Genomic DNA, 13,201 nt, shown 5'->3' with positions numbered 1-13,201 from the left:
GGAAGTTGGCAGAAAGATATTTATTCTCCGTTCATCTCCCTTTTAAATCCGGATTTTTGTCAATGCGCCCTGATGTTTCTTGTAAAAAAAAAAATCAGACTCTTTTATTACGGTCATAGATCAGGAAAGATAGACATTGTGCATTTGCTCACTTTCAAGGAAACAGCAGGAGAGAGAAGCTATTTTGCAATTCTCTGGGCTACGAAAAGGAGCTTTGATTTAATGGTAGGCAATTTTGCATGAAAAATTTAAAAAAAAATACTTTTTTGGCCCTGACTGAATAGGAGATGGAGAAAGAACAGGAAATCAGGGCTCTCGTGTGCAGCAAAAACCCCTCGGTGGAATGAGATTGATTTATATTAAAATGTGACGAAGAAGAGGTTGCCAGAAGAGTCTTTATTGGTATCTTAGAAATAAGTTCTTCTCAGCTTTTTTCCCCATCCTTGAAGGTAATGAATTTTTGGGACAGGGCCTCCAAGGTCTTAGCCAAGAGGCCACCTCAAGCTTTCTTTTTCTCTTGCCACACATCTCATCTATCTTGAAGGTCTTCTTCTTAGTAAGACCACACATGGAATACTGCAACCACGTTCTGGTCACCAGAAGAGGTTGAGAGTCTGGAAAGAGTGCAGAGAAGAGCAACAAGAATGAATAGGAGGTTGAAACATACAAAAAACAGTTGCAGGAATTAGGTATGTCTAATCTCATGACAAGAAGGACCAGGGGGACCATAGAATAGAATAGAAGAACAGAATTGGAAGGGACCTTGGAGGTCTTCTAGTCCAACCCCCTGCTTAGGCAGGAAACCCTACACCACGTCAGACAAATGGTTATCCAAACTCTTCTTAAAAACTTGCAGTGTTGGAGAACCCACAACTTCTGGAGGTCAGTTGTTCCACTGATTGTTCTCACTGTCGGAAAATTCCTCCTTAGTTCTAAGTTGCTTCTCTCCTTGATTAGTTTCCATCCTTTGCATCTTGTCCTGCCCTCAGGTGCTTTGGAGAACAGGATGACCCTCTCTTCTTTGTGTCAACCCTTCAAATATTGTATCATTGCTATCATGTCACTCCTAGTCCTTCTTTTCATCAAACTAGACATACCCAGTTCCTGCAACCGTTTTTCATTTGTTTTAGCCTCCAGTCCCCTAATCCTCTTGGTGGCTCTTCTCTGCACTCTTTCTAGAGTCTCAACATCTTTTTTTACATTGTGGTGACCAAAACTGGATGCAGTATTCCAAGGGTGGCTTTACCCAGGCCTTATAAAGTGGTGCAGTCTTCCAATGTTTGATGCAGTCTTCCAATGTTTGAGAACCTCCGACAAAGATGAGGGGGGTCAAACTATTTTCCAAAGCACCAAAAAGCGAGACAAAAACAATAGTTGAGAAATAACCAAGGAGAGAAGCAACCTAGAACTAAGGAGACATTTTCCTAATTGTGAGAGCAATTGACTAGTGGAACAAAAGTTGCCTTCAGAAGTTATGGAAGCTCCATCACTGGACGCTTTCAAAAAGAGACCAGCAAACCATTTGTCTGAAATGATATAGGATCTCCTGCTCTGCTCAAGCAGAGGGTGGGACTAGAAGACCTCCAATGTCCCTCCCAACTCTTTATTATTCTGTATTCCTTGTTATTATCCCGTTGAGGTATAAGGGTGGAGATCTCCTTGCCAACCCTGTGTTGGCTGTTACAGATACGTTCTTCATTCTTGCCGGCACTAGTTGGGTGCAATGAGTCTCTGTAAGCCCTCAAAATAGTTGGCCATCAGGTTCTTTGCAGCATGGACATTGTTGTCTTCTCCTCTTCCTTCCAACTCATTACCTATGGGCTGTTTCTCACCACCCTTTGCAGGAGATCCTATGTTCTTCTTTGCAACCTGGACATTGTTGTCTTCTCCTCTTCCTTCTCATTCATTAACCATGGGCTGATCTCACCACCCTTTGCAGGAGATCCTATGTTTTTCTTTGCAACCTGGACATTGTTGTCTTCTCCTCTTCCTTCCAGCTCATTAACCATGGGCTGCTTCTCACCATTCTTTGCAGGAGATTCTATATTTTTGTGTTCTGCCTTCACACGCCGGGCAGGTGCAATATAAATACCACAAAAAGGGTGTAGCTCCTTTTTTCCCCAAGCCAGAAGTGAAGTGCAATGTGTCAGCGTTCCAAATATCATGCAGATATTTAAATCAGAGTCAGAGGCAGAGCTATTCTTAAAATTCCGATTTAATAAAACAGACATGTTGGCATCGTGCTATGGAATCCCAATTCTGAAATTTCCTGGGATTCCACCCAGTTGAAAGTTCATCATCTTGTCCCCACACCCACAAATCCATCACATGGTCCAATCCTCTTCTTCCTCACTGTCATCTCCACCCAGCTGGTTCCGGTCAGTTGCGGAGACAAAGAACAACCTTGAGCTTCTAGAAAGGAATTTTTTATTTTGAAAACAACACATTCTACCCCTTGCTATTCTCCCCCCACCCTGAATGAGAGTGTGACAGGCCAAAGATTCTTAAAGGAACCGCTGCAGGCCTGACACAATGAGTGTGTGGCCAAGACCCAACTTTGCAGATGGGTTTGATAGCATGGGAACCTGTCAAGGCACCAATGGTGCTTTTGAGGATCCATCAAATCAGTCTTATCCTCATTTTCTGGTAGTTAGGTACTTTCTACTGTGGACTCCTTGGTGCTTTTTAAGCTTGGTGTTTTTTCTGGCAGACGTTTCATGACCCAACTAGGTAACATCATCAGTGCTTAGGACAGAGTGGGGTTTGCTCTCTTTTTATATATTAGTGGCTTGCCCCGTCAGTGTTGATGGGAGTGTTTATTATTGATTGGGCTGTTGTTTATTACTGACTCAGTTGGGGTGCTGTATTGGGGTATAAACAGAGAGAAAATGCTATTCCTTTCTAGCACTGATGAGGTTACCTAGTTGGGTCATGAAACATTTGCATGGAAACCACCAAGCTCAGAGATTACCAAGGACACCATAATTGTCCTCTTCCCCCTCCTCCTCTATTCAACAGACCCCATTCCCTTCTAGCAGGGATGCTACCTAATAGGCTCTTGAAATGTCTGGAAGAAAGCAACTAAGTTCAGACAGCACCAAGAACTCAACAGTCCTCCTCCTCCTCTCCAAAAACCCCACTCCCTTCTATCACTGATGATGTTCCCAAGTAGGGTCATGAAACGTCTGAAAGAAAGCAACCAAGCTCAGAGAGCACCAAGGACCCCATAATCCTCATCCTCCTCCACTCTGCAAACCCCCACTCCCTTCTATCACTGATGATGTTACCTAGTTGGGTCTGAAACATCTGCGTGGAAATCACCAGGCCCAGAGATCACCAGGGGACCCCATACTTCTCCCCCTTCTCTATTCAACAGATCCCATTCCCTTCTATCACTGATGATGCTACCTAGTTGGGCCATGAAATGTCTGCTCAAAAACCAACATGTTTGGAGAGCACAAGAACGTCACAGTTCAGCCCTGAGCTACAAATATTCTCTTTCATCAGATTCCCTCTGGATGGTTGTCATTAGTTGTGAAGTCCTGTCCGACCCATCGTGACCCCATGGACAACGTTCCTCCAGGCCTTCCTCTGGAATCCATTTAAGCTCACGCCGACTGCTTCAGTGACTCCATCCAGCCACCTCCTTCTGTCGCCTCCTTCTTCTTTTGCCCTCCATCATTCCCAGCATGGGGCTCTTCTTCAGGGAGTCCTTCCTTCTCATTTGGTGGCCAAAGTCTTTGAGTTTCCTCTTCAGGATCTGGCCTTCTAAAGAGCAGTCAGGGTTGATCTCCTCTAGGACTGACCGGTTGGATCATTTTCCGGATGGACACATGGTCATTTCTAAGCTCTTACGATTATAAATATGAACAATTGACTAAAAGATGCAATCTATTGATTCACTCAACCCTGAACCAGATCCTCCTCATTCCAAAAGGCCACCCACTATGACTTTTCCTCCTGCCAGTAAGGTCTACGTAAAGTTTAATGGCCAAGAGAGTCATTCAGAAGTCAGAGTTAAGCCACAGATGCTGACTACCAAAAGCCTTGTGAACTCTCTCTCTCCCTCCCTCCCTCCCTCTCTCTCTCTCTCTCTCTCCCTCTCCTCTCCTCTCCTCTCCTCTCCTCTCCTCTCTCTCTCTCTCTCTCTCTCTCTCTCTCTCTCTCTTCCCGCTCTGGGGTTTAAAAGAGTCCTACTAAACCACCAGATTTGTTGCTTGCCCGTGCAGAGAAAAAAAATATTAAACCCCGCTTACCAGTTTCAATCTTCATATGCCCATCATATTGTTGACTGAAAATGAAAAGTCGCTGTTTATTTTTTCCTGGACTTTCTTTTTAACGCTTCGGTGAAAAACCTGTCAGTCAGGTATTCGTCGGACGGATCAGCCCAAAGCAGCTTCCAAGCCTGAACGATTTGTAAAAAATTTAATGAGGAGAGAGAGGGAGAGGGAGAGAGAGAAAGAGAGGAAGGATTCTTCGGTTTTAAAAAAATATCTGGCCTTTACAGGAAGTAGCTGTGTTTTGAAATATGCCTTTTTGAAACCTGACGGTAGTTATATCATAGAGACTGGGAAGAATGTGGAATTGTAAGAAAAGAGGTGTGTGTGTGTGTGTGTGTGTGTGTGTGTGTGTGTGTGTGTGTGTGTGTGTGTGTGTGTGTTTGCCAAAGGCTTGATTGGTGCCTTAAGTGAGATTATGGTCTGCTTTTATTTCCTTAAAATTCTCCCAAGATGGCCAAGTGATCAACCTCTTAATTCCGGGTGAGAGGCATGCTAACCAGGGCTATAAAACATTACAAGCTTATTCTACCTGCCATCTCCGCTTTCCTGTCCTTGCTTCATTTTACCAACTCCAGCTAGAGCCAATAAAATAAAATAAAATAAAACATTTGCAAGAAAACTTGCAAAGTTTTTATTATAAGAGGGAGAGAGAGATTTGCATTTAAACCTTAAACCTTAATTTAACCTTCTAAGCCTACCTCCAAGTTTCTGTGGTTTGTTTCTGCAATATAGTGGATTGTTTTAAATCGACTCCCCAAAGCTTCTTTTTTTTTTAAAGGGGGGGGGAGAGAAAACTGGCCCAAAGTCACCCAGCAGGCTTTCATGTCTAGTGTGGGACTAGAATTCCCAGTTGCCTGGCAAGTGGCCTAAAGTCACCCAGCCAGCTTTTTCAGGCTTAGGATGGAACTAGAACTCCCAGTCTCCTGGCATCCAAAGTCACCAAGCCAGCTTTCACAGCTAAGATGGGACTAGAACTCACCCATCTCCCACTTTCTAGCCTGGTACCTTCGCCACTAAAACCAAACTGGTATTAGAATAGAATTAGAAATAGAAATAGAAAAATAGAAATAGAAATACAAATAGAAATAAAATAACAGAGTTGGAAGGGACCTTGGAGGTCTTCTAGTCCAACCCCCTGCCTAGGCAGGAAATCCTACACCACTTCAGACAAAGGGTTATCCAACATCTTCTTAAAGACTTCCAGTGTTGGAGCATTCACAACTTCTGGAGGCAAGTTCTTCCACTGATTAATTGTTCTTTGTTGTTGTTGTTAGTTGCAAAGTCGTGTCCGACTGATCACGACCTCATGGACCATTCCTGCAGGCCTTCTTGTCCTCTACCATCCTCTGGAGTCCACTGAAGCTCACGCCTGCTGCTTCAGTGACTCCATCCAGCCACCTCCTTCTCTGCCATCCTCTTCTCCTTTTGCCCTCCATCGTTTCCAGGGAGTCCTTCCTTCTCATTAGATGGCCAAAGTCTTTGAGTTTCCTCTTCAGGATCCGGCCTTCTAAAGAGCAGTCAGGGTGGATCCTCCTCTAAGGCAATTTGATCGCCTTGCCACTGGATTTCTAATCTGTGGAGACTTCAAGGAGAAGAAATGCATTGCATAGAGACCACATGATGTTTGTCCAATGTGACTGCAGTCACACCACCCCATGTACATTCCCTGTCTCCCCCAGACTACACTGGGAAAGAAGGATATTCAAAGTTTTCAACATTTGCATTAAGAAGGCGTTGTCGTGAATGTTATCCTGTGTCTAGATCTGTTAGGCGCTGTTGTGTTTGGCTTCTCCAAGAGAAACAATAATAAAAAAATAAATGCTAGGGCCATTACAGTACAGTAGTTATGATTTGACACCGCTGCTTCAAAGGTGTATATAAACCAGCCAATCACCGGAAGAAAGAGCTGTAAAATACGTCAGCAAGTAGCAGAAAGGGTGGGGGGGAAGGGACTTTCATCCTACTGCTGATCTTTTTTTTCTAGAAGCGATCAATAAACTTTGTTGACAGAAATAACAGAATGGAGGGCCTGGAAAAAAAAGAGCCTGTCTGTTTTTCTTTTTCTTTTTAATGGGGATTTATTTTCGTTTAAAAAGGCAGCATCGCTTTCGGAAGTAGCAGGCTGACCCCTGCTGGGGCTGGTGACAAGGTTAGCATCCTCCCCATTCCTCCTTTTTCTATAGAGGTGTGGAAAACTGGCTCTGGGCTGGCTGACCCAAATTTGCTCTTCCAGCCACAATTTTTCGAAAGCCAACAGAAGACAAGGAATCGGATAACCTTGTATGCCATCTTGTGGCTTCTGAAGAACATGGCGTTATGATCATCATCATCATTATCATGGTTTGTCACGCAGTCAGATGTTCAGACTAGCATTTGGCATTTGGGCCCACCTCTGGAGTCCTTCCCAAAGACCCCGAGATAGGCAGATAGGGTTGTTGGATGGTGTTAGAACTGTAAGGATGTCAGCTGTCCCAAGCGGAGCTGCCTTTCGCAATTGACAGGTAGTGAATGTGTCAATGTCGACAGTGTTCAACTGGTGCTCCAGATGTTTTGGGATGGCCCCCAGGGGGCCTATTACCAGTGGTGGTACCTTTGCTTTCTTGTGCCATTGTCATTCCGCTTCGGGTCCTTTATTATTGCAGGCGCGACCGTGTGAAACTGACGCTGCCAGTTCTTTGGCGGTGTTGGCTGTCATTCGCATCCCGTTCTTGCCAAGGACTAGCGTGTTCATAATTTATTGGTGTAGTAAATACGTGGGGTCCAAGCAATGTGGCCTTTTGTGCAATTGACAGATGGATGTTTCTGTCATTGCACAGATTTTTCCAAGGGCTGTCCAAGACTTTTTGGTATGGCACTCAGTGTGCCGATCACACCGGGACAAGATCACACTGGTTGATGCCAAAAACCTTTCACTTTTAATTTTCAGATTTTGATACTTAGGGATCTTCTCCAATTCTCTGTCCCCGGGGAGTCTACTGTCCCTGGTATTGCCATACCTCCACCTCCTCCTTCTCTTCTTCTGCTTCTTCTTCTCCTTCTCCTTCTCCTTCTCTCCTCCTCCTCCTTCTCTCCTCCTCCTCCTTCCTCTCCTTTTCCTTCTTCTCTCGCCTCCTCCTTCTCTCCTCCTCCTTCTTCTTCTTGTCTCATCCTTCTCTCCTCCTCCTTTTCTTCTTTTCCTCTTCTTCTCTTCCTCCTCCTTTTCCTTCTCCTTCTCTTCCTCCTCCTCCTCTTCTCCTTCTCGCCTCCTCTTCTCCTCCTTCTCTCCTCCTTTTCCTTTTCCTTCTTCTTTTCCCCCCTCCTCCTTCTCTTTCCTCCTCCTCCTCCTCCTCTACCTCCTGGCCTGGGTAGCCTTGAAAATTGCATTCATTTAATGCAAGTGCCGAAAACCCTCAGTGATTTACAGCAACGCAGCAAAACAATTAAGCGTATAGTTCTTCTCCTGTTGTGACTCTGCCCCCTGTCTATGCAGTGTTAATGATTATAATTTCTCTTCCTCCTTCATTATGCTATGAGTTGACGTTAACCAGAAGCGAGATGCACAAGAAAACTGGAAGCTAACAGGCTTGGCTGAGCGGGATGGAAATGGTTTTTATAAAACAAACTGGAAAACAATGAGCATCCAAGGGGCAAAAAATGATCTACACCAGTGTTGGTGAACCTTTTTGGCATGGTGTTCCGAAACAGGAGTGCACATGCAAGAGCATTGTGCAGAGCAGTTCCCTGGCACTCATGTGCACGCCATGAAGCTAAGCTTCCAGTTTCAGGCACACATGCATGCGTGAAGACCATCTGGCCAGCACGCATGCGTACGCTGGAAACCACAAACTCAGCTCCCCGGCACGCACATGTACACCAGGGACCTCATTTTCCATTTCCAGTGCTCCTGCATGCGCAAAGATCAGCTGGCCGGAGCACCACAACCCGGAAGAGCAATGGGCAACTGCTGGCATGCCCAGAGGGATGGTTCTCCGTGCCGCCTGTAGCACGCATGCCATTCAGTTCGGTCTGTACATGATGAAGTTGCTTCCAAAGGTAGAGTCCTTCCTTACGCCCCTGGCCATCAAAAGAAGTTCATGTACAGATCGCCCTCGACTTACGACAGTTCACTTAGTGACCATTCAAAGTGGCAACAGCACTGGAAAAAGGAACGGAGACTCTAGAAAGAGTGCAGAGAAGAGCAACAAGGAGGATTAGGGGACTGGAGACTAAAACATAGGAAGAACAGTTGCAGGAACTGGGGATGGCTAGTTTAATAGAAAGAAGGAGTAGGCGAGACATGATAGCAGTCTTCTAATATCTCAGGGGTTGCCCCAAAGAAGAGGGAGTCAAGCTATTCTCCGAAGCATCTGAGAGTTGAATAAGAAGCAATGAACATAAACTAATCAAGGAGAGAAGCAACTTAGAACTGAGGAGAAATTTCCTGACAGTGAGAACAATTAACCAGTGGAACAGCTTGGCTCTAGAAGTTGTGAATGCCCCAACACTGGAAGTCTTTAAGAAGATGTTGGATAGCATTTGTCTGAAACTGTATAGGGTTTCCTGCCTAGGCAGGGGGTTGGACTAGAAGACCTCCAAGGTCCCTTCCAACTCTGCTATTGTATTGTATTGTAAACTTACGGCTGTTTTTCACACTTAACAACCACTGCAGCATCCCTCATGCCATTACATGATCCAAATTCAGACGCTTGGCAACCGACTCACAATCAGGATGGCTGCAGTGTACACTGCGATCCCTTTTTGTGACCCATTGCAGGGATTCACTTAACAACTGCCACCAGGAAAGCAAGATTTTCTCAGAGAGTCAAGGTCACCTTACCCTGCACCTGGAGGGGCGTGACTGGGAGGCATGACCCATCTTGGACGGTGCCTGATTGGGCCATGGGATGGACATGTGGGACTTTTGTTTAGGTGGGGAACACCTGGAAGCTTTCAGATTCGGGTTTTCCCAGATGTGCCAATAGGTCGTCTCTAATAAAGTGGAACCTTGAGGAAACTCAAGCCTTGGAGTCGTCTTTCGTTGGGGGTCTTACCTGGAACCCCTGGCAGTTTTGTGTCACCCTTTTAAGACAACTCCGGGCTCCGTCCCTTCAACGCAGGAGACAAAAAGTGGAAAGACAACAGCTTTATTAGGCGACGTACAGCTTTAAGCCGCGTCTTCCGATGCCAAACACTGCAGAAAAAAAATAATAATCTGTAAAAAGTCACAATATGCTCAGCCTGGGGATTTTCCGAGAAGTCAACCCTTGGCTGCCTTCCCATGGTTTTCAAAATTAATTGCCTCCTCAGTTCAGGTAGGTTTAAAACCCATCCTGGAATCTAAGACCCGGTGAGCAAAAAGGGAGGCTATTTGTTAAAATCTGACTCCCCCCCCCCCGTCTCTCGGTCTCTCCTTTCCCTCTCTCTCTCCTTTCTCTCATCTCTCTCTCTCTCTTTCTCTTTGTCTCTTTCTCTCTGTCTCTCTCTTTCTTTCTTTCTGCCTTTCTCTCTCCTTTCTCTCTGTCTCTTTCTCTCCCTCTTTCTCTCCTTTCTCTCTCTCTCTCTCACTCTGACTCCTTTCTCCCCCCTCTCTCTGTCTTTCTCTTTCTTCCTCTCTCTCTCTTTCTCTCCCCCCCTCTCTGTATCTCCTCCCTTTCTCTCTTTTTCTCTTTCTCTATCCCTCCCTCTCTCTTTCTCTCTCATCTCTCTTTCTCTCTCTTTATCTCTGTCTCTCTCTCTGTCTCTTTCTTTCTCTCTCCCTTTCTCTCTCTCTCTCTCCTTTCTCTCTGTTTTCTCACTCTCTCCTTTCTCTTTCTCTTTCTCCTTTCTTTCTCTCTTTTTACCCCTCTCTCTGTCTCTTTCTTCCTCTCTTCCTCTTTCTCTCCCTCTCTCTGTATCGCCTCCCCCTCTCTTTCTCTCTGTCTCCCTCTTTCCTTTCTCTTTCTCTCTGTGTCTTTCTCTGCCTCTCTCGTCTCTCTCTTTCTCTCTCCCTCTCTCTATGTATCTCCCCCCCCCTCTCTCCACCCACCCTGTGTCTCTTTTGTTGCGAAGTTGAAATCTACAGTCTGTTGTGAATGTAATGGGAACCCTGCCTGCAGAAAATGCCATTATTCATCTCATCCCCAGCTCATTTATTTTATCTGCCATAACAGTGATAAAGTAAGCGGCTTGGCATGGCCGATAAGCAGTGGAAACATCTTAGAGCTATTGGTAGAAAAAAAAAAGTTAAAGCAGATCTAAGTACGGAGAGATAGCGGAGAGGGAAAAAAGAGACCCAGGGTGCTGACAGGGCTTGCTGGCCAGCCCCCGCTGAGCCGCGAGTTAATAAAGATTTTAATGGAGAGGCCTCATTAGGATTAAGCAGACAATCTCTTATCTCAGATTTACACAACAGGGATGGAGGGCCTGCGCTCTTTGTTTCTAAACCTCTTTGCGGTGTTTGCTAAATAGCCCGTGGAAGAAGGTGGGGGGGAAATCCTGTTGGAACTGGGCAGTCCTCTGCCCAAAAACCAGAGCAATTGACAAAAGACAGTTTGCAAAGCTTCTCCCCCCCCCCCCCCGCCCCCTCTGAAGTCCTGTAATGTTGTTTGTCTTTGGCTTAAAGCCCCATGGGTTTGCAGGAGGGAAGGGAAAGGGGAAAGCAGCTGAAATACCCTCAGCCTTGCTGGCTGGGAATTGCCGCAGTTGCGGTTGTGTCTAGGGTTAGGGTTGTTTGAAATAGCTTCTGTTAACCCAGCATCATCACACAATCCTAAATTTCATTAACAGAGGGATATAATCAAGACCAAGGGAGGTACTAATACCACTCTATAAAGCTTTAGTAAGCCACACCTAGAATCCTGCATCCAGTTTTGGTCACCCAGAGTATAAAAAAGATATGGAGACTCTAGAAAGAGTGCAGAGAAGAGCAACCAGGATGATGAGGGGACTGGAGGCTAAAACATACAATGAACAGTTGCAGGAACTGGGCATGGCTAGTCTAGTGATGAAAGGTACCAGGGGAGACTGGAGAGAAGTCTTCCAATATTTGAGGGGCTACCACAGAGAGGAGGGGGCTCCAGCTATTTTCCAAAGGCCAGACAAGGAGTAATGGATGGAAACTGAACAAGGAGAGATTCAACCTAGAAAACAGGCTGTTTTTTGCTCATTTCCCCCCCCCCCCAGCCCCCAGGAGCCTCCCAAAGCCTATGCATGCTCTGTATTTTTCAAAACAAACAAACAAGGCGTGCAGAGGGTTTGGGAGGCTTGCAGAGTGCAAAAACTTTTTTTTTTAAGTTTCCCTCTTCAAAATCTTGGTGCATCTTATACTCCGGTGCGTCTTTTAGTCCGAAAAATACAGTATATCTTTTCATTATCACTTAGGGATGTACTCACTTTTTTGTTGTTAGAGGTTTAGACATTCATGGCTGTGTGTTGCATTATTTTGAGGGGGCGGCACATTTACCCTGTTATACAAGCTGTATACCCACTACTTTACATTGTGGCCAAGTGTCATTTCTTCCGTGTTGTCGCATGCAAAGGTATACTTAAATATTTACAAAATGTGAGGGGGTGTACTAACTTCTGTGATATACTGTATATATATATATATCTCCCCCGGATGATGCTAAAAGTGATTGTGAATGGACCTTTTTGTTTTGTCTGTCTGTAGAATTCAGCGGATCTGGAGTTACCTCATATCAGGAGCGGCTTGGTAGCCAACAAGGTATGGGATTATGGGTTACGTTATTCTCCAATGTGGCAGCCAGGAAGCTTGTTTTGAGTTCGGAGTTTAGAGTTTCTTCCCCAAGCTAAATTGCTCTACTACTCTTGCCTTTTTTGTTTTACCTCTTCTTCCTATGGTGCTTCTACGGGTAGTCCTTGACTTACGACCAAAATCCCTGTCACTAAGCCAAGATGTCCGTCAAGTGAGTTTCGCCCCCATTGTGCGAACCTCTCTTGCCACAGTCCTTAAGCGAATTGTTGCAGGGGTTACGACAGTAGCCAGTTGTTAAACGAACCTGGCTTCCCCATTGACTTGGTTTTTGTCGCCAAAGAGTATCTCGTGACCCCCTTGGCACTGCAACCGTCATAAATACGAGTCAGTTGCGAAGCGCCTAAATGGGGATGTCGCAACAGTTGTAAGTGTGGAAACGTGGTCATCACAAGCTCGCTTTTTTCAGTGCCATTGTCATTTCGAACGGTCGCTAAATGAGCTGTCATACGTCGAGGATTACCCGTATTGTATATCTGGCTTAGGACGGTCCCAATTTTCAAATTGATGGCATATCTTGCTTTCCCTTCTTCTCAAGTGCCCCATAGCCAGCGTTTCAGAATTCCAATTTTGGGGGGAAAAACATACGTGTCTCATTAAACTCCAGTGAGATCTGCAGCTTTTAACTTGTGTTGGCTTCATTGGAGGGTTACATTAAGGTTGAATGATGTGTGACAGGTATTTGTGGACTAAATGTGTTTGTGTATTTGTCTAGAGAGATTCTCCCTAGTCATCCAGGTCATGGTTGTCCCAACTGGGCTTCCTTTGTTTTTCCTTGAAGAGGTTTCGCTTCTCATCCGAGGAGCTTCCTCAAGTTCTGATCGAATGGATTCAGTCAGAACTGAAGAAGCTTCTGGGATGAGAAGCGACACCTCTTCAAGGAAAAACAAAGGAAGTCCAAGTTGCCTTTTCAACAAGCCCCTTTGAGACAGGTTGGTGTGTCTGTATAAATTAGTGAATGAATTAACCCCTGTTTCTGGACACCACCTTAAACTAACTTGTCAGTTTTCAACCTTAGAAACTTTAAGGTGTCTGGGTTTTGACTCTCAGAATTTGAAAGGAAAGACATTGAAGTCTAGATTATCTTAAGCTTGCTAAGGCTGAGAAGCATGGGTCCATCCAAATGACTGGAATTTTTACCTAATTTGCTAAATCACCATTAAAAATGAACCAAGGTTAACTCAAGCTTGAT

At 45.1% G+C, this 13,201-nt stretch overlaps 1 protein-coding gene and 1 long non-coding RNA gene across 9 annotated transcripts in view; one reads left to right on the top strand and one right to left on the bottom strand.

Moving 5' to 3' along the window:
* The window catches only part of FBRSL1 (fibrosin like 1), a 615,070-nt gene that overhangs the window by 471,153 nt on the left and 130,716 nt on the right, over positions 1-13,201 (top strand). For 7 of the 8 annotated variants that reach the window (XM_087705776.1, XM_087705775.1, XM_087705782.1 and 4 more), the window contains exon 6: positions 11,908-11,961. The exons of the other annotated variant lie outside the window; for it this stretch is intronic. In XM_087705776.1, coding sequence (XP_087561902.1) covers positions 11,908-11,961 — 54 coding nt within the window. The remainder of the gene's footprint in view (positions 1-11,907; positions 11,962-13,201) is intronic. 8 annotated transcript variants of the gene reach the window in all.
* Positions 1,254-9,882, bottom strand: LOC148048887 (uncharacterized). The gene is made up of 3 exons (XR_015695535.1): positions 9,311-9,882; positions 4,257-4,405; positions 1,254-2,412 (listed from the first exon to the last, which is right to left on the bottom strand). It is a non-coding gene; the product is annotated as an uncharacterized LOC148048887 (long non-coding RNA).

Source organism: Thamnophis sirtalis, unplaced genomic scaffold, assembly GCF_051295495.1.
Source record: "Thamnophis sirtalis isolate CommonGarterSnake01/CBP01778 unplaced genomic scaffold, rThaSir2_p1.2 scaffold_2, whole genome shotgun sequence".
Classification (NCBI taxonomy): Eukaryota; Metazoa; Chordata; class Lepidosauria; order Squamata; family Natricidae; genus Thamnophis; species Thamnophis sirtalis.
The sequence above is the reverse complement of the archived record's forward strand: the minus strand, read 5'-3'. Positions and strand labels throughout refer to the sequence as shown.